The 24,816-nt window shown below is 43.1% G+C and overlaps 1 protein-coding gene across 1 annotated transcript in view; it reads left to right on the plus strand.

The window, feature by feature from the left end:
- Positions 1 to 24,816, plus strand: part of CDH4 (cadherin 4) — a 1,028,403-nt gene that overhangs the window by 775,007 nt on the left and 228,580 nt on the right. The window contains exon 5 of the mRNA XM_063146852.1: positions 22,675 to 22,830. Within this exon, the coding sequence (XP_063002922.1) occupies positions 22,675 to 22,830 (156 nt within the window). The remainder of the gene's footprint in view (positions 1 to 22,674; positions 22,831 to 24,816) is intronic.

Raw genomic sequence — 24,816 nt, forward strand, 5'->3', positions numbered from 1 at the left:
GCAATAAGGGGATCACTTTAATGGAGAGGAAGATTCATAACAGCTAACGTTTGCAGTTTGGGAGATGATGGTTCAGTTTTTATGTAATGCTAAACCATGGTTTAGTGTTATAAAAATGAGTCTGAATGAGTTTCTAAGCCCTTTCTCCTTAGATTTAAATATAGTTCCAGGAAAACAATCTTAGAACTGTTGATCATTCAGCAAAGGATCAAGTTCTTATGAAATGTTGTTCCTTGATAGGATTCAAGGGGGAAAAAAGAGGTGGAGGGAAGGGAGCCTTGTCACGAATGAAGCAGAGTGGACTTTAGATAGCCCATGGGACCACCCCTAAATTCATCTTTGGAATATACCATAACTGATGTGCCTGTGATGTGTTCCTTACTGGGTGCTTAGAGATGGAAAAAAAATTCCTCCCATTTGTCTAATTAGAGGAGAAAAACTGGCCCAGAGCAGCAGTCTCTAAGCAAGAAGAATGATCAAAGAGGGACAACATATTGAGCATTAAGAGGTGGGCAAAAGCTCAAACGGCTGGGAATATGGCCATAAAAACAAACGAGTAGGATGCCCTTCCAAAGGAACTGTTGGGGTGTGTTTTCTTGGTCTCATTAAAGGAAGTTGTAATCATTCTGCATACCACAGCATTTTGAAAGTTCAAATGCTTACAAGCGTTACCTACCACACATAAGCTAGGCTTCATTTGGAACTCTCTTAATTCGTGTTGGCATTGGTGAGCCTCTTGCTGTTGGCCAACTTTTGTGCAACGAAAGAATTTCCCTTTGTTTCCTTTTAAGTAAAAGACAAATGCCATATGTCATGTGGGAGCACTCAGAATGGTGTTCGGATGCTAAATAAGCCTATTAAGCCTTGGCACTTCCCCTCTTCCTAGACCTATTGTGGCAACTGAGAGTGACTCATACACATGAAGAGCTGGCGGTAGAAAAAGCATGTGACTTCTTTCATCTCTTCTTTGCATATACAAAGTGGCTCTTGTTAGCCAAAGGCCTAGAAGCATGGTGATAGCTGGACTCTTCTCAACTTGACTCAGAATTGGGTTAGCAATTAAGAGCATCATTGCAGAATGCTTGAAAAAAGTGGGGAGAGAGAGAGAGATAAATTGACTTGTTGGGCCAAATTATATTGTTTTACATTTCCATCAGCTTTTTGTCCTACACCTGAATGCTAATCGCAGGAAGGGGTTTAGGAGGAAAGCATTTGGCTTTCTCATAAGCTTAAAAGGTCAAGAAAATACAGGCTAGGGTGAGTTAACAAACAATGCATAACAGGTGTTTGCAAAAACTAAGGTTTTTGGGTTAAGCTTCGTCAGACAGGCTCAGAAATTGTGTAGCTCTTTCCTCCCAAAGAACTGAGGCTTCCTGAGTTTGCACACAGTTCCCTGAAGCCTTAAAAACCCCACTCCAAGGGGTTTTTGAGCTAAGGTTTAAGTAGGGTGACCATATGACCGGTTTTGACCAGACATGTCCGGAAATGGGGGGGTTCTGATCTAGGTCCGGGGGGAAATCCCTGTTTCCCTAATTTTGTCCGGGACAAACATGGTCTAGGCTTCCATCCAGCCCTATCCATGGTTGACGTCACAGCGGTGACCAAGGAGAACCCTGGATGGAAGCCTGGAGGGCCTTAAACCATGTGTTTCTGAAACATGGAAATGTGTGGTTTAAGGCCCGCCCACACTTCCATCTGGAACTTCCATCTCCCACACTTCCATCTGGGTCACAGTGGCGACCAACAAGCACTGGGAGGGCCCTTAGCGCATTAATAGAGGATAGGCTTTGCGTACAAAAGTCCTTGGCATCTCCAGTTATGGAGCTCGCCTACGAAAGTTAGGAATGACCTCTACAAGAGAGCTGGCAGGCATGCTGCAAATCAGAGCAGACAATATCCTGATATAACAATGGTCTGAGGCCCAGCATTGGACAAAAGGCAGGATAATAATAATAATAATAATAATAATAATAATAATAATAATAATAATAATAATAATAGAAAAATATACACCACTGGCTATGGAAGTCAAAAAACTATGGCAACAGGAAAAGGTCACAATTATTCTATTAGTCATATCGGTCACTGGCATCACATAAAAAAAAAACTATATGGAAAACCTTCAGAAACTGGGCCTACCAAAATGCATCCACACCAACATCCAGAAAGCATTCATAATGAAAACATGCTCAACTGTCAGGAAATCCGTAAAAGACAGAATGACTTGGCAAAACCCATCATGTCTAACTAGAAAAACCACCATGAGCAAGAAAGAAATAATAATAATAATAATAATAATAATAATAATAATAATAATAATATCAACCCTGAGTGGATTCACTGCCCTACTGACATCAGAGTCCCCAGCCTCCAGTGCAGGGGAGGTTGGCAGTTGCTCATGCCCGTCAGCTCTGTATGAGACAAGGCAAGCTTCAGAGTGGAGTTTTGCTCATCTCACAATTGGCATGAGTTGGGGGATTTTTTTGTTTCTGAACCTCTCTGATACTAAAATTCAGCACCATCTGCAATTAAACCATTCATTAAGTTGTATCTCTTGACAATACAATAAGAAAGTTTCTACAAATGTGGGTGATGTTGTTACGTCTCAGATGAACAACAACAACAAATCCCTATAATAATCTCTGCCAGTATATGTTCAGCAGCTAAGTACTAAATCCAAAGACTCCGGAGGAGAAAAGAAAATGTATGGCAGCAGTGGATTAATACATAAAAGGATATTTTACTTCCCTAATGCCTCCTTTAAGTGCTGACCAACAAAATAAATCCCGAAAACTTTCTGTGCCTGAACTGGTTTGTCCCTGGGCTTACATCCCATACACTGCCTTTCATCTCCTCCAATTTAAAGCATGTTTGCCTTCCATTTACTGTTGTTTCATGTCACTTATTCAAAAATGCACAGATACTTGAGAGGGTCAGAGGAGCTTTCTTCAATTCTCTTCCATTCCTGTTTATTTGTAAGGGGCAAAGATGCTTTTCATTTCTCAAGGAGCCAACCTTTGGAGGAGAACATCAGAACAGAACTAGGCTCACCCCGTGAGCTGGTATAATCCAGTGTATTGCTTGTTAAAAAAAAGCAGCAGTGGAATGAAGTCCTTCCTGCAGCCCGTCGCATCTTATGGGTAGACAGGGGTGACAGCCCGCGCTACTTTTAGCACGGGCTGGCCCCTCCTCCCTCACGGATTTGCAGGTAGGTCTAGCAAGGCCCTAAGTCATGGTTTACATGACGTGCTAAGCCATAATGTTTAGCTCAAAGTGCTTAACCACCGTAGTTTAGTGTGCCGTGTGAACAGGATCATAGTGGAGAAAATTTAAAGTAAAGACTCAGAGCTTCAGTTTCCATGAAAGTTCATCCCACCCCTTCCCATAAGTAGAGCTTCTGGGTAGCATTGCTCTGCACACATGCTGTGCATGTGGAAGATCTGGCATCCTCAGTTAAGATTTCAGTTTAATCCTGTTGTAAATGATCTCTGTCTTGTGGGAGGCAGCTTCATATATCATAGGGCCAGGCAAATTTCTCATACGAAGCTGGTAGGTCACTGTTAACCTCTGGTAGGTCACGATTGACCTCTGGTCTGATCTACCAGGGTTCTTCTTGCATTTTTCCATTGATGAGTCAAACATCAAGGAACGCATTTCAGCAAAAGCGTCAGTATGACCATAGTGACAAGAGGCAAGCTGGTTTTAGCAGAGAATTGGCCAAAGAAAAGACAGATGACAAAAGGGAAGCCTGACAAGGAGTCATCTAAGTCAGAAATGACCAGTGCATGGCCCCTGTTTTAATAGGAGGTGAAGAGAAAATGTCACCTCTTGGATCAGCAAAGGAAAAAGCAGCTTGGACTTGTGAATCCAAACAGATCAGACCAATTTGACATCTTTTTGCCTGTGGCACTGCTGTTCCTGCAATGATGATGCAGACGGGCATCTCTCCCCTCTACAGCATACCAAAAAGGACATGTATTATGGGGCCACCACCCAGCAGTCAACGCCCCGGCTTCTGGATTTATGTAACCTCTTTCCCTCCTCTTATTCTGAGCATGGGAGGTCTTGCTAGGGTGACCATATGACCGGATTTGCCCGGATTTGTCCGGGGTTTTGTTGGCAAATCCGGGTGGGGGAGGGGAAATCCGGATTTTTTTCAAAGAACAGCTCTAATGGGAATTAACAACAATGCTTATAACTCTGTCATTTTTTAAGATAAAGACATGAAACTTGGCACAATGGTAGCTCGTAGGAAGGGCTTTAGTCATACCAAATTTGAAACAGATCCGTTCATCCATTGATTTTTTAGGAATTTTTTAAAAAATGAGGTTTTAAAATTATTTTTTTAAAACTGTCATTTTTAAAGATAAAGAGCTGAAAGTTGGCACCATGATAGCTTTTAGGTAGAGCTTTAGCCATACCAAATTTGAAACAGATCTGGGGCCAGTAGCAAACCCTGTTAACAACAACAGCAGCTTTCAATGAGTGAAGATACAGTCAGAAATGATATTTGAAGGAAGGGGAGAATGTAACACACAGAGTATAGAAAAAGCTTCAAAGTACAGCAAAACCTACAAAAGTAGGAGTGAGTGAAGTTAATTTCAGATACATTGAATCTCTCACTTGTTCTTTATTTCAGTGATTTTAACATTAAGATGTTATGTAGAACAGATTTGTCTTAAGTGTGTGCTGTAAAATCAGACATGTGACCAAGGCTATTTTCAGTTGGGCACGCCCCTTTGGTACTGGACATGCCCCCTTGGGGCGACCATGTTGTCCTCCTTTTTGGTTTCCAAAATATGGTCACCCTAGGTTTTGCCAATCAAGGCCTTCCACACAGGGGCTTCCATGTGGAGAAAAAGAAGCTTTCCCTTTGACCAGGAGACAAGGGCCGCAATCCGGAGAAGTGTTGCCATCACATCAGGGAAGGTGGGTTTTTTGTATCTGGCCACAGTAGCCATCTCCCCAGGGATGCATACTGTAGACTAGCTCTTTTAACTGCAGCAGCAGCAACAAGAACATTTAGCATTCCTACAGTACATTCCTAGTAGTGCCACTAGGGCTGATCCTTGGGTCCCACATCAAGGATCCTCCAATGACTACCAGAGAATGGCAGGTGATCAGGGCAGCAGAAGCAAACTCCATTTGATTCCTATAGTCATGGCGGCACTATGATTGAAGTGAATTGAAAAGGCCAGTCTGCACATGCTCAGAGTATTTCTTTTCTTTTAAATCGGGCTTGGCATGCAGTTTTGTTGTGGTTCCAGCATATCAGGAATCTAGAAGCAGATGTAAGCATTGAATGATGGGTGGAGGGGGTTGTCTAATACATATAAGTTGTCTAATACATAATGTAGTTGTCTAATACATATAAGAACATTTATTTATTTATTTATTTTTATTTATTTATTACATTTTTATACCGCCCAATAGCCGAAGCTCTCTGGGCGGTTCACAAAAATTAAAGCCACAGTAAAACACCCAACAGTTTAAAACACAATTACGAAATACAGTATAAAAAGCGCAACCAGGATAAAACCACACAGCAAAGTTGATATAAGATTAAAATACAGAGTTAAAACAGTAAAATTTAAATTTAAGTTAAAATTAAGTGTTAAAATACTGAGTGAATAAAAAGGTCTTCATAAGAAGTGCCATACTATATCAGACCAAGGGTCCATCTGGTCCATTACTCTGCTCACACAGTGGCCAACCAGCTGTTGACCAGGGAACCCCCAAACAAGACGCAGGTGCAAAAGCTCCCTCCTGCCCATGTTCCCCAGCAACTAGTGTATAAAGGCTTACTGCCTCGGATACTGGAGGTAGCACATAGCCATCAGGACTAGTAGTCATTGATATCCTTCGCCTCCAGGAATTTATCCAACCCCCTTTTAAAGCCATCCAAATTGGTGGCCATCACTACATCTTGTGGTAGTGAATTCCATCATTTAACTATGCCCTGTGTGAAGAAGTACTTCCTTTTATCTGTCCTGAATCCCCCAGCAATCAGCATCATGGGATGACCCTGAATTCTAATATCGTGGGAGAGGGAGAAAAATGTCTCCCCTTCCACGTTCTCCACACCATGCCTAATTTTGTACACTTCTATCATGTCTCTGCTTAGCCTCCTTTATTCCAAGCTAAACAATCCCAGCTGTTGTAACCTCCCCTCATAGGGGAGATACTCCAGACCCTTGATCATTTTAGTTACACTGTTCTGCACTTTTCCCAGTTCTACAATATCGTTTTTCAGGTGTGGTGACCAGAACTGTACGCAGCATTCTAAGTGTGGTCGCATCTCTTTCGTGTCTCTCCACATGGCTGTCTGAAACAGCCCACCACGAGATTGTTAGATCCGGGGTCTAAGCGTACATAGCTGCCCCACTGCCTGATGTGCAGGGACTCAGGCCGTGCAATGATTTGAGTTGAATTTCCAGCAGCCTCTGTGCCTCCAACCATCATGTAAATCCGCTCTGTGTTGGGCAAGTTTGAGCTGGGTTTGAACAGGGGAGCTCAGGACAACTGCAGACATGCGCGGGCGTCCCATGTCCAAAGCTGCTGGGTCAGTGTGTGTTTTCTGTAGGCACGGTACCAAGTGGAGCTGTCCTGATTGTACAAAATAAGTCCTGATTTCTGCTAATATGCGGGTGTGCAAGCAGCTCCGCTCATGTGAGTAATCCCTTTGAACGCAAAAGAGCTGTTCGCATGCCTAAGTGATTTGCATGATCACTGCTTAAGAGCTGGAATTAGTCTCTGCCATCTGTATTTACAATATTCCGCTAATCCAGCCTTTTCGACGCCACGAATAGCCCCCTTCCCGGCGCACCGTTATTGATCAAGAGAGAGAGATTTGGTTTGACAGAGGTTTGCGAAAAGCCTCTGAGTTGTCCACGGAGCAGTCACATTATCAGCTCTTCGAAGTTGACATATGCTAATGCAGAGTGTAATGCCTGCCCTGATGTACCAAAGTGGTGTCAAGCCACGGTGCCAGCTGACGCCCGGAACTTTTATGAGTACAAAAATAAATATCTGAAATGATTTTCTGGTGCCATTTCTGGATTTTATGAGCTCTTGTGCTGTTTTGACTGCTTTTGTTACACTTAAACGTTTTTTGGCGGGGAGAGGAGAGGGGGGAGGCATCATTCAGGCCTCTTCGTTTGGCATAAATTAATCGGATTGTCTCGCTGTTTTTGTGGAGCCTCATCTCGAAGTAATTTTAATTTCAGTGATGAGGTTTATAATATATGTTTTCTTCCAAGCGTGTTATCCCATTGACTGTACATAATCACGTCTTAAAGCCTTAAGTGGTTGGAAGCTCCTTGACTTACACTTCCCTTGCTTCAAACTTGTCTTTCAAGTGAAAGCTAAAGGTCTATAATCTACCAGCTCTGAAATTAAATCTATTAATGCAACGGTAATATACCTTGTTAAATACACACACACACACACACACACACACACACACACACACAGAGTCTCAGATTCCAAAGTTCAGCAGTTGGCTTTAGCCTTCCTCTTAGCTAAAATCTTGATATTCCAACATGGAATGTCCCAGTCAGGATTTGGGACAGGACTAGGGCCAGATCTACACTTTGTGTCAAATCATTATGAATATGGAATAAAAAGCAGGAAATAACACCATGAAAGCATTTTATGGAATGTGGATTGTGCTCCAACAGTTACCAGCGCACTTCAAGACTGCTGTAAAGCAGGAGCGTAGATCTAGCACCACTATACTCATTTATAGCTGTTTACGTATGTGTTTGTGAGTGTAGAGGGAGATGTGGAATAAAGACATGGACACCAGAGCTTGGGTTAACTAGGGCCTCTTTATTAAACATTGATACCTCTATCCCTCCCTGGATCTGCACCTGAAAGTGCGGGAATTAAACCTTAACTCAGGCCACTTGCCTGGCTTAAGGGTAAGTCACCCTCTAAAGCAAGAAGCCGGAAAACTCCCGGCTCCTTGCTTATGTGACACCATGTAAGTGTGGGGAGACCGCCCCATGACACCCCTGCCCACTGGCATAAGGGACAGCGAGTAGGTGAAGACAGAGCGGTCTCCAAAGGCACACCATATCCTGACACGTGAGCCGCAAAGCAGGTCCTCCGGATATACCGATCACCTAGAATGGGTGCCAGGGTGCTCACCATCCCTATCTACTGCATTCCCTGCCACAAATTAACCTAATTATGCACCCTTCCATGATAACGCCACCAGTATGAAGTAGGCAAGAACCAAATATGGAAAAAAATCCTACTTAGCCCTCCCTCCAAAGGGAGTGACTGGCTAATCCCATACTAGGAACAGGGTGGGAGGGTGCGAGCTGAAAACGAAAGAGGCCGAGCCTTGGGCGGGGCCATCTTTTATAGACATGGCCCCGCCCTGCCACACGAGGCCCCCGTTTGGAGCCTCGTGAAGCTCTTTACTCCTGCCCCCTCCCTCTCACAACTGCAGCTTCCCGCCCAAACCATTGGATGGGCGGGAAACCGATTTTATGTAAATGTTTTTTAAAAAGGTTTGTATATGGTATTTTTTAATAGTTTTTAAACTCTGTAAACCACCCAGAGAGCTTCAGCTATGGGGCAGCATAGAAAGGTGATTCATTAGTAATAGTAGGATGACCCTATGAAAAGGAGGACAGCGCTCCAGTATCTTTAACAGTTGTATTGAAAAGGGAATTTCAGCAGGGGTCATTTCACCAGGTACATGCAATACCTGGTGAAATTCCTTCTTCATAACAACAGTTAAAGCTGCAGAAGCCTTGCCCTCATGACCAGATACAAAAGATGGCAGGGCTCCTGCAGCTTTCACTATTGTGATAAAGAGGGAATTTCACCAGGTGCTGCATGCACACAAATGACACTGGCTAAAATCCCCTTTTCTACACAACTGTAAAATATACAAGAGCCCTGTCCTCCTTTTCATATGGACACCCTATTTTTTATTATTATTATTATTATTATTATTATTATTATTATTATTATTATTGGAGTAAACCCCATTGAATTCAATGGGACTTATTTCTCAGTGAACACATAACAATTCCACTGTTAAGCAGCACAATTAGGACCAAAGAGGTTGTTTGTCCATGAAAGGATTGGGGCCCCAGAACCAAGATGCCTTGAGCTTTACCCCTGAAAAGGTTAAAGATGGCTACTCAAGAGTTAGAATGGAATACAGAAGCAATAAATAAATATCAGTAGTTGAAATGATCGTGTCACCGTCAAACAGAATGAAAGGACTTGACTTTGCATTGTAATATTCCATGGGAACCCCTGTGTCCTCCATTCTCCTTGCATAGCCCTGTTCAGTTGTTACAACTTCACATGATTATCAGTGGGGCTTATTTCACCAGGTGCTGCATGCATACAGATGACGCCAGCTGAAATCCCCTTTTCTATACAACTTTCCATATGGTCACTCTACATTATACCGGCTCTTGTTTATCTTCTTAATCCACAGTGTGAAGACTCACCAATTCATCCATGATACAGTTAGACTACGATCAAATTATACATATCTGAGACCCCTCCAAAACTACAAACTACAACCCCCTAGCAAAGTTTCATCTTAAATCTCAATAAGAGTGTCACACACACACACCAGAATGTTTTACTGTGTGATCCTTTATTTCTGATATTTATATCCTGCCTGTTATCGTGCTGATGATAAATATAATCTGCTAATGAAAAAGATAAATATACAAGGCTAATTCTAAACATAATCAGCATATAGCAGTAGACAAAATCAAGATGAAAATGTAAATCCCACAATAACTGCCATCAGGAGCGAAATATTTATTTATTTATTTATTTATTTATTACATTTTTATACCGCCCAATAGCCGAAGCTCTCTGGGTGGTTCACAAAATTAAAACCATAATAAAACAACCAACAGGTTAAAAGCACAAATACAAAATACAGTATAAAAAGCACAACCAGGATAAAAACCACACAGCAAAATTGATATAAAATTAAAATACAGAGTTAAAACAGTAAAATTTAAATTTAAGTTAAAATGAAGTGTTAAAATACTGAGAGAATAAAAAAAGTCTTCAGCTGGCGACGAAAGGAGTACAGTGTAGGCGCCAGGCGGACCTCTCTGGGGAGCTTGTTCCATAGCCGGGGTGCCACAGCGGAGAAAGCCCTCCTCCTAGTAGTCACCTGTCTCACTTCCTTTGTCAGGGGCTCACGGAGAAGGGCCCCTGTAGATGATCTTAAGGTTCGGGCAGGTACATATGGGAGGAGGCGTTCCTTCAAATAACCTGGCCCCAAACCATTTAGGGCTTTGAATGTCAATACCAACACTTTGAATTGGGCCCGGACCTGGACTGGCAGCCAATGAAGTTGTAAAAGGACTGGCGTAATGTGATCTCGCCGGCCAGTCCGTTAGTAAACGGGCTGCCCTGTTTTGTACCAGCTGTAGCTTCCAGACCGTTTTCAAAGGCAGCCCCATGTATTTTTATTTTTATTTATTTATTTAATACATTTTTATACTGCCCAATAGCCGAAGCTCTCTGAAGTTACAGCTCAGCCACCTCTTTCTCATTCAGTTAGGTCCCAAAGCCACCACAGGATGTGTGACATTAGCTTGTGGAGATAATTGGAGAGGACCTAACAAAATGAAGCAGCTGATATTTGCTAGACAGTTAAGTCCCAATCTGCCAAAAGGACAGATGTGCAGTAATTCACACACCATGCAAGTTCTACAAATGTGTTTTTTGGTTGCCACCAAAGGACATTTTAAATTTCTTTTTGCTAGGTAGTAGAAGGCTCTGTGGGCGGAGAAAGGACAGGCAGTTCGGCCCTACGGTACCCTTTTTAACTTGTGACGAGGGAGGTTGGGGCTAATTGGCGCAAATTCCAATTGTTATTTATTTGTAATTCTTTGTTGTTTTGTTGTACTTCGTTGTGCATTTTTTTGACAGTAGCATGTGCAACGTAGTGGTATGTAGGGATGCTGAGAGAATACAGTTGCAGGGGTTGAACTTGACAAAAGCAGGAGCCACATGAAGCAGGATATTCCACTATGAATGTGCTATGAAAGCTGTATGTAAGAGGCAGGAGCCACACTACTGCTTTATAGCGGTATTGAAGTGCACTGACAACTGTTGAGGCCCACTGACACATGCCATAGACTGCTTTCATAGTGCTATATCCTGCTTGGTGTGGCTCCTGCCTTTTATATACCACTTTCATACCGCTTTCATTGTGCAATATCCTGCTTGGTGTAGATTAGGCCGTGGTTCATTTTCCACATTTGCGTCGAGTCACTATTCTCTGGCCATTGCATTTTGAGCATGCATGCTGAAATGGAAATACTTATTGAAGTGCATGTTCAAAAATGCTACTCATTTGACTAATCTGCAGAAGTGATGGCAAAATTGTATTTGGGAACATTTACATGAATGATTACTTAAATATACTGCAAGACCTTTAAAGAGAACCACACACGTACACACACACACACCCTGAAACCTTACTTAAGGAATCTCAGTGAGCAATAAGCTGCAGCCGCATAAAAATATTTCCACTAAATTTAATGAGCCAAACTTGACATGCTTAAATAGATTCTTAAGTGTTCTAATTTAAAGGATTTGAATATGTTTGCATTGTTTGATTTCCATTAAACACAGAGTACGTGATAGCATACAAGGCTTGGTTATTTTCAATTGAGCCCTTCTAATGGCCAGGAGCATTAAGAGCCTTGTAATAAAGGACATTTTATTGCACAATGACACTGTTCTATACTGCCATTAATAGGGATGGCCTTTTTTACAACTCGTGAAATGAAACCCTTGAAAGGTAATGATGGGTGTGTTAATATAGTGGGTTGCACTTCCTTGGCAACTGGGGGAGAAGGGCACTTTTAGGGTACTACATGTCATGTATTAGAAGAGCTTTCCCCACCCAGACACACTCCAGATGCTTTGGATTACAACTCCCAGCATTCCCAACCACTGGCCATGCTGGGATTGAATGAATGAAAATGTCACCCAAAAACCAGCAAGGGAGATGGTTGCACCAGACAGGATTTAAATACAACAGATATTTTCACAGTCAAAGTGTTCTTCAGAAAATATTCCACCCATCACTATTTTTATCCCCTAAATTAGGGTGACCATATGGAAAGGAGGAGAGGGCTTTAACAGTTGCACAGAAAAGGGAATTTCTGCAGATGTCATTTGTATGTATGCAGCACTTGGTGAAAGAACTGTTAAAGCTGCAGGAGCCCTGCCTTCTTTTGTATCTGGCCATGCTAGGCATGACTGTTGTGATGAAGAGGGAATTTCACAGGTGCTGCAGGCACACAAAGGACACCTGCTGAAATTCTCTTTTCTGTGCAACTGTTAAACAGAGGCCTTAGCTAGACCTAGCAATCTAGCGGGGTGGAGGGGGGAAGATCCCACAATATTTTTAGCGTGAGATCTCCCCCTCAGTACACACACAGCGCGCGACGACCTCAGAGGGAGAGGCATCGCACCCGCCATTTAAAACTTTTTCTTAAGGGGACAGCAGTGCACAACCGCTCGTGTGCAAAAGGTAAATATTTTTTTAAAAAATAATTACTTTTCCTGCTCCCTCCACCCCACCCCCAATGGGGACAGTGCTCCTGAGGAGCACTGTGCCCCATGTGCGGGTCCTAGCTCCTCGCAAGGAATCGCAAGGAGCCGGGACAAACCATAGTGCCTGGCCACACGTTCTGTAACCTCAGGCTCAGCCTGAGACTGCGGAAAAAGAGGACCTAAAGGGGAGGGCGAGATCTCGGGGCAAGGGAGAGAATCATCCTTCCCTGATCCTGGGATCCCCTGTGCATCATGTGGACGCACAGGGACGATCCTGGGGATCACCCTGCGATAAAGCCCCATCTAGTTAAGGCCATAGAGGAGCCCTGTCCTCCTTTCCATATGGTCACCCTACCTACATTGAAACTGGAAAATGTTTGGCACAGTCTTAAAAAGCACTAAATAGAAGGATTAGGAAGTAAAGGTGGGTGCTGATGTTGAGGGAAGCAATGAATAATAGGGGTGCTGTTGGAAATATGAATTTCTCTGTTACCTTGGAGAGAGGTGGGAGAGCCTTTGCCTACTTGTGTGCCCCTGAATATGGCTGTACCACTGCCGGATGATAGGTATAGATTGTCCTACACACAAGAATCAGACCTTTGACAGTGAAAATCCACAAGCTGATTGATTAATTGAACTTCCTGCCAGGCTTACTGAATGCTGCCTTAGTTGTGTGTGGAATTTTTAGAGGAAATTCTTTAATTGGGAAGGACTTCCACTGGGGGTGGAGGGGAGTTAAGCTTCCGTGTTGCAATTAAAGCGTTAATGTTACTCTATCTATATTAGCATCTGCATTTCGCTAATCCTCGGCTGAACATTATCCCAGTTCTCTCTAGATCTAAAGCTTCGCACGCTTATTATGTCGCCTTGTAAGCAAGGCTGTGGATTTGTCAGTTTCTCAGAGTGCCTTCTGAGTCAATGGCATTTGGCAGCGAGGAAGCAATGACTTGAAAGTAGGTTCCAGGAGTGCTCCTGTACCTTTAAAAATTGGTTAGAAAGGCCAATTCTGGCATTGTTGCACAGCACTGTGATTTGAAGAGCATCCCTGGGGCTGTCTTCACGACGCCGAGTTATCATTGTCTCCCTCCAAAACCCTGCAGTTTCCCTCTCCCAGGGTGACACTGGGTAATAGTGATGCCAAGGAGGGAGTGCAGGATTTCCTGCAACCACCTGGGTACCGGACTCACACACACCCCCGCCACTCTTTTCCTGGTTGAAGGTGACCAATCGCTCTGATTGAAAAAATCGGGGTAAGCATCTGACTTTTTCTATCCGCAGCTTCACGAGAAAGTCCCTCATGGGCTGCGAAGCGGCATCTGCATCGTGTAACTGACACAGCGTAGATCTGCAGACCCCGCAGGGCTTTCCACGTGTGTAGACAGCCCCCCTATGACCTGGTAGAATTCTTCCTCATATGCAACGCTTAAAGGCAGGAGAGGAGAATAAGTTCACTGGTGTGGGGGAAACTGGGGCCTTTTCTATACCTAAGAGTTAACCCAGGAAAATGGAAGGATCGTCCCTGCCTGCTACCAGGATCCCCTGTGTTTCATTTGGATGCGCAGGAATGATCCAGAGATGATCCTGGGGAAAAGGGCAGGTGTAGAAACGGCCTGGATCTGTTGGGGACCAGTTTGCTCCAAAAGCTCTGAAAACAACAGCAACTTCTTCTGAACAGATGGTCGGATTCCTGGCTATCATATGTAACACTTACATTCTTCTCCTTCCCCAGGAAATCCCCCCCCTCACAAATCCCCTCCCACAGACACACACACAGATGAGGTCCATGTTATTGTAGGCCAATAAAAGCCAAGAGAAATCACTGGGTCAATCCAATCCACCTTTAAATTTATATACAAACAAATATGCATAAACATGCATGCATGTGGAAACATACACACAAAGAAGACCAAAGTAGTTATCACTCACAACTTCCCCTCTGCCTATAGCCACCATCACACACAACCCACCATCCAAACTTGCCCTGTTTCTTAGCTTATGCTATCTCCTCTCACTGCGTAATACATAATAGTTTCCCTATATTCCATTGCTACCATAACATTTCCCTCCCCAATCCCACATCCTGTTTCTCATCTCGCTCCACATCTTCCATTCCTGAACTCATCTCTCTGTCTGTTTTATCCTTATTGACGTTGTCACCATCTTACTCCCCTTCGTCTTTCTCTTCCTTGCTTTCCTTTACCTTTCGATCTTAATGCGAAGATGCTTCGTTAGAAATCTCTCTCCGTGAGGTGGGTCTTGCCTTATTTCTTCTGTTACGTTCTCTACACCAGGGGTGGGCAGTGAGTGGCACACCAGATGTTGTTGGATTGTAGTTCCCATCAGTCGTAGCCAACATAGCCAATGGTGAAGGATGATGGGAGGTGTAGTTAACAACATCTGGAAGGCCAGATGCTGCCCACTCCAGTTCCATACCCTCCTCACACTGTTCGTTCTTCTAATACTAATCTATGAACACACCTAATTCACTCCTTCTCTCTTGCTGCCCCTTGGGCTAGAAACTCTCTTCGGCTGGTGCTGTGCCGAAAATGTCTCCTACGAAAATTTTGACCGTTCTCATTCAATCTGATAGAAAAGAAATGGCTTTAGAAAAGAAATTCAGTTGAGAAGAAATTTTGGCGAAATTTTCATGGGTTTGGTTCAGGATTATTGTGTTTACCTTGCTTATGAGATGGCTGAGGGGTATGTGTGAGTGTCTTGTCTTTCATTGTGCATTCATCTCTCTGACAGCTGGCAGCATCTTTGGCTGCCTGCACTTCCTGCCCAGGGGAAGACATCGTGATTTTATTCCTCCCCTAGGGCCTTTTCAGATCAGGAAGTGCAGGCAGCCTGGGAGACTGTAGAGCAATGGTGAGATGTGTAACAGAAAGGAAAATATAGGCAGTCCTCTCAACTACCCCACAGCGATTAGTTAAGGTCAAAAACACCAGCAACACACATTCAGACTAAATTATAAACTGCCGCGAGAATGAGGAAGAAAAATGGAAGCCCCTTTCATAGGAAAAGAAAACTTTCAGGAAATTTCTGAGTTTTTTCTTTTCTTACCGCCTAGAAATAAAAGGACATTTCGGAACTTTCTCCACATTTTCTTCACCATTATTTTTGTGGTGGCTGCATTCCCTCCCCTCAATGCCCTGGAGTGATGCCAGGTATATGGGGGCATTGTGGAGAATTCAAAGTGGGGGCCAGGCTGCCAACAAACCACTTGCAGTGGCAGTGGGGAGAAAAACAACTTTAGGCTATGGCTAGACAACCTACTGGGTCTAGCGTGACGGAGTGGGTATGATCTTGTGATATGGTTATCGCAAGATTTCCCCCCTGGAGGAAGAGGACGTCACGCCTGCCATTTTGTTTTTTGTTTTTTATCGGAGAAGGAGCACTCGTGCGCAAACAGTAAGTTCTTCTAAAAAAAAATCCCTGCTCCCCCCACCCTACCCCTGATGGGCACAGAGCTCCTGAGCCCAGGTCCCGGCCATACATTCCACGGTCTTGGGATGAAAAAAAGCAGGAAAATATCCCCGGCCAAGGGAGGTATCATCCTTCCCTGCTCCCAGGATGCCATGTGCATCATGTGGATGCACAGTGATTATCCCGGGCAAGCTGGGCAAGCTTTTATATTGTATTTTATATTATGGGTTTATACTGTTTTATACTTTGAATGTTTTTAATTTTTGTGAACCGCCTAGAAAGCTCCGGCTATTGGGTGGTATAGAAATGTAATAAATAAATAAATAAATAAATAAATTATCAGCTGGTCTAGTATAAATTTCTTCTTTCACTGAAGAAATTCAGTGAAATTACCCCCCTAATTTCTCTACCCACAAATAGGATGGAGAATTTTGAAAGGCCACTTGAGTGCAACCTGTCTTCCACCTAATAGACACCCAGGTCCTTCTCTCTCTTCTGAACTGACCATATGCCTGATATCTTGAGATTGTATGGCTGCAGGCAGAGACAGTTTTTAAAAATAATAACTGTCAATGAATTAGACCCACACTTCATCGCTAAACCCCTCTCTGAAATACATGCTTTAAGACATAATATTCTAGCATTCTGAAAAAGAACAGTGGAAAAACAGTTTCAGAAGTGTTGATGTTGCAGGATGGGACCTGAACACCTTTAAAAAAAACCCACTATAAATATCCCTCTGGTGACTGGCAGTAAATGAAATTTATCCTGCTCAGCACTCCTTATAACTTCCCATCATAGATGTCACTTGTCTTTACACAAATTCTTAGAAATGTAGGCAGATGTTATCTCATCTCCCTCCCCCCAAATGACATTAAGCACCAGTAAGAAGAAAGAATGGGTGGATTAGCCTACTTCCAGTCCATGTCAGATTCACATGTGTTTATCCATAAGTCGGTTCCGTCCTGTTTTGGCATCAAACTGTGATTTTTAAAAATACACATTTAAGTAGGCATTTCCTCCTAAAGTATGCATTTTATATGCATTTTGATACTCGTCGCTGATGTGAACTGTATCACAAAATTTGGAGAAATGTGAAAACTAAAGAATAGCTGACTTTGGATGCATGTATTAGTCCGGGAAGTGCGAATCATGTGTACCAAACAAAAATCCTTGAGCATCTGTAGAAAGAAGCAGAACTACAGTAATACACTGATGATCCTCTACAGCAATGTAGTCACTGGAATCATCTACACCTAAGGCTGTAGCAGGAGGGAGGGGTGAGGATCATGGACTTACCTGCTTCCACAATCCTCCCCCAGTTTCTATATGGCTGTGCAATGTCCCGGAAGGGAAGAGAGACATTGCGGGTGCCATTTTTTATTTTATTTTTTAAGAAGAGGAGCTGGTCACGCTTTCCTGATCTGGGGAAAAAGGTAAGTTTTAAAAAACAAACTCCATGGCCAACCCCCAACCCCATCCCAGGGATGGCAAAATTGTTGCCCCCCACCCCCGAAGGGCACGGACCACCTCCAAACTGCTCCATGCCCGTTTTGAAAGCCAGAGGAGGTGGGAAGAACACCCCCGCGGAGCTCAGGATCTTCCCAAGACCATGGAGGAAATTGGGATAACTGAGGGCTCGGTTATCCCGGGGAAAGTCTCTGCCTGTCCCTGGTTGCCCCCAGGATCCCTTGTGCATCATATGGATGCACAGGGATGCTCTTGAGCTGATCCCGGGGCAACTGCATGGTGTAGACATGGCCCTGGTCGGTTATTTTTCGCCTTTCATGTTTTCCTCAGTGTGTCATAATTTCCCATTATGCTTTTTAGCACAGAGAGAGAATTTAGCTGATATTGTATGAAATGCAAAGGAAGTGAGGCAGGTGGCTACCAGGAGGAGGGCCTTCTCTGCTGTGGCACCCCGGCTATGGAATGAGCTCCCTAAGGAGGTTCGCCTGGCACCTACATTATATGCCTTTAGATGCCAGGTGAAGACCTTTTTATTCTCCCAGCATTTTAACAGTCTATAAATTTAATTTTAACTCGGTGTTCTAAATTTGTAATTTTGCATTGCTGCTGTTTTTATCTGGTTGAGCTTTTATATTGTATTTTATATTATGGTTTTATACTGTTGTTTTATACTTTGAATGGTTTTAATTTTTGTGAACCGCCCAGAGAGCTCCGGCTATTGGGCGGTATAGAAATGTAATAAATAAATAAATAAATAAGCTTTAATGGGAGGAGCCCCTCAAGTGGCACCTTGTTGGGGCCCAGTGGAGTCAGAAGCAATTGTGATATGTGAGAGCCAGTGTGGTGTAGTGGCTAAAGTGCTGGACTGGGAGTCGGGAGATCTGGGTTCTAGTCCCCACTCAGCCATGGAAACCCACTGGGTGACTTTGGGCCAGTCATACACTCTGAGCCCAGCCTAACTCACAGGGTTGTTGTTGTGAGGATAAAATGGAGAGGAGGAGAATTATGTACGCTGCTGTGGGTTCCCTGGAGGAAAAAAGGCGGGGTATAAATGCAATAATAAATAAAATAAATAAATAAACATGGTTAAGAAAAGTTCTGTAGTCAGGTTCCAGAGTAAGCCGATTCAGAAAAGTGTTGGTGCCTAGTTTTGGAAAGTCCTTGGGCAAGATGCCTTCACTGGTCCTCACCCCTCAGTCAATCTACCTTCTCTCAACCAGTGCTCCTTATCCACTTGCTTGCTTGACAGGTCTAGAGATAACTAGGAAGTGGCATCTACTGCTCCTTCCTTCTCACCCTCATCGTCTGAGCCAGAGCAAGTGGTGGGTGAATGATCACCTTCCAGTGGTGAAGAGGAAGAACAAGTTCAGGGGACTCTTGTCAGTGGGGCCCTGATGGGGTGTGGGCACTCAGCTGGTGTTTGACCTAAGGACATTGGGTACTGGGAAATTCATTTCTTTTTGGCTCAATGGAGTTTTGTGGCATGCCCAGCTTGGTTTGCATTTACGGGCCAAGCTGCAGGTTTCCCCCCTAACTCCGGGAAATTTTGTGCATTTTTGTGACAAGTGTAAATAGAGATTTGTACAAAGTGCAACTGAAATTTGCTCAAATTTGTCTAATCTTAAGGTCAGGACAGATACATATGGGAGGAGACAATCCTTCAGATAACCTGTCCCCAAGCCATTCAGGGCTTTGAATGTGAATGCCAAGCAGCTAGTCCTGCCTGGATGGAAGGCCTTTAGGAACTGTTTGTTAGCCACTTAGAAGTCTTCAGAGGAAGAGCAGGACATAAGTTTAATTAATAACTAGGGCTACAAGTTTCAAGTGATTTAATCAGTAGGTTAATCAACCAAGCTTTAGTTGATTCAACACTGGGGGTCTTTTAATCAAGCTTTAGTGGGGCTATGAACTGATTGCGTAATTCTTAATTATGGCTGGCAATAAGAGGGAATGACAAAGAAAACATTAAGGATGGTCTTTCCTATGGACAATGAATGCAAGCTAGCTTGTGTCTATGAACTTGCAAGTTATCTAACACTGCCTCGACGTCACTTGTCACCTCCATTGAAATTTGGAGGACATGGATAATTTAAATTTAATCGACTCACCAACTGATTAATCAGATGAAAGGCAGACAATTTGTCAACTAAATGAATCCTGGGCCTAATCTCCACCAAGCAGGATATTGCTGTATGAAAGCGGTATATAAAAGGCAGGAGCCACACTACTGCTTTATAGAGGTATTGAAGTGCATTGACACCTGTTGCGGCCCACTGACACAGACCATATACCGCTTTCATACCGCTTTCATAGTGCTCTCTCCTGCTTGCTGTGGCCTTTTGTAAACCGCCCAGCGGTTTATAAATGTAATAAATAAATAAAATATATACCATTTTCATACCACTTTCATAGTGCAATATCCTGCTGGATATCGATTAGGCCCTGGAGAAAACGCATCACCAAAAATGGAGGAGATGAAACGAATGCCTCCTTGCTTGGCTGACCTCATCTTTGAAGGATAAACATGGCTTCCATTTCCCCCTTTTGAAACTACCTTCATTCAGCCAGAGCAGAACATGTTTGTTTGTTTATTTGTTTGTTTGTTTTCTTGCTTGCTTGCCTCCATGTTCCCTTATTTATTTATTGACACAGTCATCTCTTTGTGCCTGGCACACGCAGAATGCATCTTTATCAGAGCATTCTGCCTTCCTCCGCAGAGTGGCTGTTACCTTGATGCGTAGTTTCATTGCTCTCTGCCAAAAGGTGGGTTTGCGTTATAGCCCCACCACCACCAATTCCCCCCTTTTTTTCTTTCATCAAACTAATGGGATCAAGAGAGCATTTGGTTGTCATCAAGTTACTCCACCAGACAGTTTTCTGAATGTGAAGGGGTGGCAAATTCTTTCTTTCTATCTCGTACTTCGCATCTCTCTCCCCACCCCACCCCTCAGAAATAGCCGTGACATTACAAGAACTCCTCTAAATTGCTGATCAGAAAATTAACTTCAAGATTCTAAAGTGATAACAGCTCAAGGTTTCCACGGCTACATCTTGACCTGCTTATTTATTTTTCTCGTTTCCGCTGGGAATGTGAATGATCTCTTTGTACATTTTGCTTTATCTTCCTATGGAAAATATGTGTGACTGTTGGGAGAGGTGGTTTCTAAACCTACTTTAATGAACAGTTTGTGTGTGAAGTCAAAATCCTCTTATTGGTTTATCTTAGCACCTCATCAAGTATTAGCATCTCTAACGGGAGAAATCAACTATGTAGAGTGGAGAAAAAAGAAAATGATTTTGTTCTCAGGATGCCCCCTCCTCACCTTCCCTGGGTGCTCAGTTGGGTGATGGGTGGCAGGTGGCTACCAGGGAGAGCAGTTTTAGTGGTGGGACCTCAGCCACAGCTGGGGTCCCACCACTGAAAAGGCCCTCCCAAGAGATGCTTGTCTGGTGCCTACCTAGATGTGGAAGAAGAGGGAAAAAGCACTGTGAAAAGGCTATGAAGAAAAGAAGAGGCTGGCTCTGCTCCTATAAAATATGAAAGGAGGTTTTCTTTATTTTCTTTATCCAAAATGAAAAAAAAATCCAAAAACTTTCAACTAAACTTGTACAAATGCTCAACATTTCGAATCTGGAGAGCCTTTGCCAGGAGCTGCACAACAAAATGAATTCCTCCTTGAAGCAGTTATCAATTTAAAACCTTTTAGGTATTTTTTAAGGACCGTAGTCATATTCGTTCTGCCTCCGTTGGCAGTCAATTTTTTTCATTTTGGATAAGGAAAATAAAGAAAACCTCCTTTCATATTTTATAGCACCAGTGCCAACCTCTTCTTTCCCTCATAGCCTTCCTGGATGCCATTTCGGCAGAAGTCAAAGATCTGTTTACTTTTCCAGTCTTCATAATCTGTTCCTGCTTCAAATTTGTTTTATTACAGTTATGGTTTTTATGTTGCCTTTATATGCATTCTTTGTTTATTGTGTACATTAATTCCACATGTGCATTTTCACAGATAGTTAAATATGGCAGTCCGGCTGTGTTTGTGAATGTGTATAGCTCTTTCCCATTTGTACTTGTGGATTTCCGCCCACCTGGCACTGCTGTTGAGGTATTCTAAGCTATGTGCCACGTGAGCCAGCAGCTTGTGAATGTTATGGAAATTTCTGTGACCTCTGGTGCAGAAATGCACAAGTGTGCCATTCACTCATTATAGCATGGCTGAAATACATAGAATCATAGAATAGTAGAGTTGGAAGGAGCCTATAAGGCCATCAAGTCCAACCCCCTGCTCAGTGCAAGAATCCCGAAACTGCAGAACATGTGGGCAGGCATCACGGTTTGTCGTGGCTCCTCACAGTTACTTGCGAGGAGCTGGGAACTGTGCATGGGACCATCGGGGAGGGGCAGGAAAAATAGGTTTAAATTTTAAAAAAACTAACCTTTTGCACACAAATGCTCTTCTCCTTTAAGAAAATAAAAAACAAAATGGCGGGTGCCACATCCTGTTCCTCCAAGGCCGTCGTGCGCTATGTGTAAACAGAGAGAGAGAGATCTCGCGATAACAATATCGTGAGATCCTCACCCCTCCATCGTGCTAGACCCGTAGGTCTAACTGAGGCCTTAAGTGGTAGTCATTTATTTTGCAGGCAGCCACCAGCAGTCTGGCCTTTTCCTTGCCAGTCTGGAACAAAATCTGTACTTAATGCAGGTCATTCAAAAATCCTGGCCTGGCTCAAGGGTTGGGCCTATCACAAACACTACATAGGTAAAGCTAATGGGTCTTAATTGTCTATTCAAGACCAAGCGATCCCAGCATTCTTTGCATTACAACAGGAATAACTCACAACTGCATATTGTTTTCTGCGAAAATTCATTGCACACACACACACACATTTCTGTGAGGATTGCAGCTAAACTCAGAGGGAATAGGGAACTGGGTGGGGGGAGATGACGAGCATCCCTGCTAACCAAAAAATACTCCACTGTTACTTGTACATGCTGGGAAGATTCCTAAAGCCAGTGTCCGTTCAGCCCTTTATGAATGCATGGCTGAGTTATCCCCTGTCTAAATTCACCACATTGGTAAAATCATTGAGGGAACAGCAGGCTGTTGTTTTTCGCTAATTTTGAAAGTGTAAGGGCCCTTTCCCCCCCTTTCTTCTGTCCTGCATTGCAAGCCGTCTCATTGTTCCCTTTGATGTTTTATTCAGATTCGTTCGGATAAGGACAGTGAGATCCATATAAGATATAGCATCACAGGAGTTGGAGCCGACCAGCCACCTATGGAAGTCTTCAACATCGACCCTGTGTCAGGAAGAATGTACGTGACCCGTCCAATGGACAGAGAAGAAAGGGCATCGTATCACGTAAGCATGTGCCCTCTCAGCACTTCCAGTATCTTGAGGTTTCAGTTCTCAATCCTTCTTTCTTTCTTTCTTTCTTTCTTTCTTTCTTTCTTTCTTTCTTTCTTTCTAATCTGAGCTAACAATCAAAAAGCACACCTCAATCAGAATTTAGCATAGGATAACAAGTTTTGCAGGAATTATTTTAAGGGACAGATGAGGAACAGAGAGCAGTTTAGGAGGAGGATAGAGGGAATAACCAAAATGTTGTCTTATAGAAAAGTCCAGGGGGGTTAATAATAATAACAATAATATCTACTAAAACAGGAGTGGACAAGTTCTGGCTCTCCAGGTGTCGTTGGACTGTAATTCCCATCAACCCTAACTAGCATAGCGAGGGATCATGGGAGTTGCAGTCCAACAACATCTGAACGGCCACATCTTGTTGATCTTGGGCCTAAAATATCTGATGTTCCCATCATTATGCCTGTTGTTCCTCTTAAAATATGTTGCAGCACCGTAACAGGAACTTTTGTTTATGTATTTGAGCATATGTAGCTGTTGCTGCTACTACTACTACTACTATCACCACTGTTGGTTGTCTGCATGCTAAGTTTGATAGCTGTACTATACACTTTCTAGTTCACTTACATCCATTTCAAAGATATCACTCTAATGCTTGGCTGTGCATTATGTTCCAGTACTCACACTTTAAAGGTGTGGATACCAAAACAACTGATATCGTATGTGGCCATGTTCCTGTTTTTATGATCCCCCTAATTATTTTATTATCACATTTACAATTCTGTCACTATAAATCTAGTATTGGCACTGATCACCTGGTGCCCCAAGAGCAAAACCTGGCACCTATTGTCTGGATTCTTTTCTCTCTCTTTTTTTTTAATCAGGGAAGAGTACCAATGAGCTAATCATCAATTACTAATTGCCCGGCACTTGTGTTTCCCAAGTTGGAAGCCTCAAAGACAAGACCAGTTTAATTACTCTCCTACCAAGAGATGGAGTTGGATTGCATTCGTTTTTTGAATCCCATATTTTATTCCAGAATTCTATTAGAGGCATCTAATTGCAGAATATTTAAATAAGTGTGTGGAGGGGAGTGTGCAAATATGAAAGGTTTGGGGTACAGCTCCGACAATTCCTGAACATTGGCAATGCTGATCGGGGCTGAAGTCCAAAACATCAGAAGGATGCAAGTTTAGGGAAGGTTGTTTTCAGTCTTTGAAGAAAAGGTCTTCGAGGAAGAGGAGGAGCAGGAGGAGGAGGAGGAGGAGGCTGTCCTCCTTTCTGAAACTTATTTTTAGCCTCACCAGCCTTGGACCAACTTGGCTAGCTTACAGCCATCCATGCTGATCCAACAGCTCTATCCAGATGTTATGTGGACTCTTGGAGTGGACAGCAGGATTGTTTACATCCAACATCCACACATTCATAATGAAGGTCCGAATGAGTCCTTGCTTGTTCAACAATATACACAGAGCCTGAACCTGGAAAAGCTGAGATGGGACCGTTCTTTTGCAGAGTTTTATTTATTACATTTTTATACTGCCCACTAGTCAAGGCTCTCTGGGCCGTTTACAATTAAATCCATAATATACAAAAATCAAGATTTAAAACTTTTTTAAAGAATTAAATGTCACATAAAACTAAAATAAGTTATAGTCCAGGGAACGCTTGTCTAAAAAGATATGTTTTCAGGAGGGATTTGAAGGATGCTACATTTTCCACCTCCCAAACCACATGGGTGTGTGTGTGTGTTTTCCCAGAGGGTAGGTGCCGCTACCGAGAACGTCCACCATCAAGGTTCCTCATGACAACATTCTGTTCATCTTGGGATGACCAACAAGACCTCCTATGAAGATTGTAAATGTCATTTGGGTGTATATGAGGGAAGGTGGTCTGCTAGGTATCCTGGTCCCAAGTTAGTTAGGGCTATATAGGTTAATAATATAACCTTGTACGTGGCTCGGTAGCTAGCAGGCAGCTTTCAGT

This window comes from Elgaria multicarinata, chromosome 1 (genome assembly GCF_023053635.1).
Source record: "Elgaria multicarinata webbii isolate HBS135686 ecotype San Diego chromosome 1, rElgMul1.1.pri, whole genome shotgun sequence".
Taxonomy (NCBI): Eukaryota; Metazoa; Chordata; class Lepidosauria; order Squamata; family Anguidae; genus Elgaria; species Elgaria multicarinata.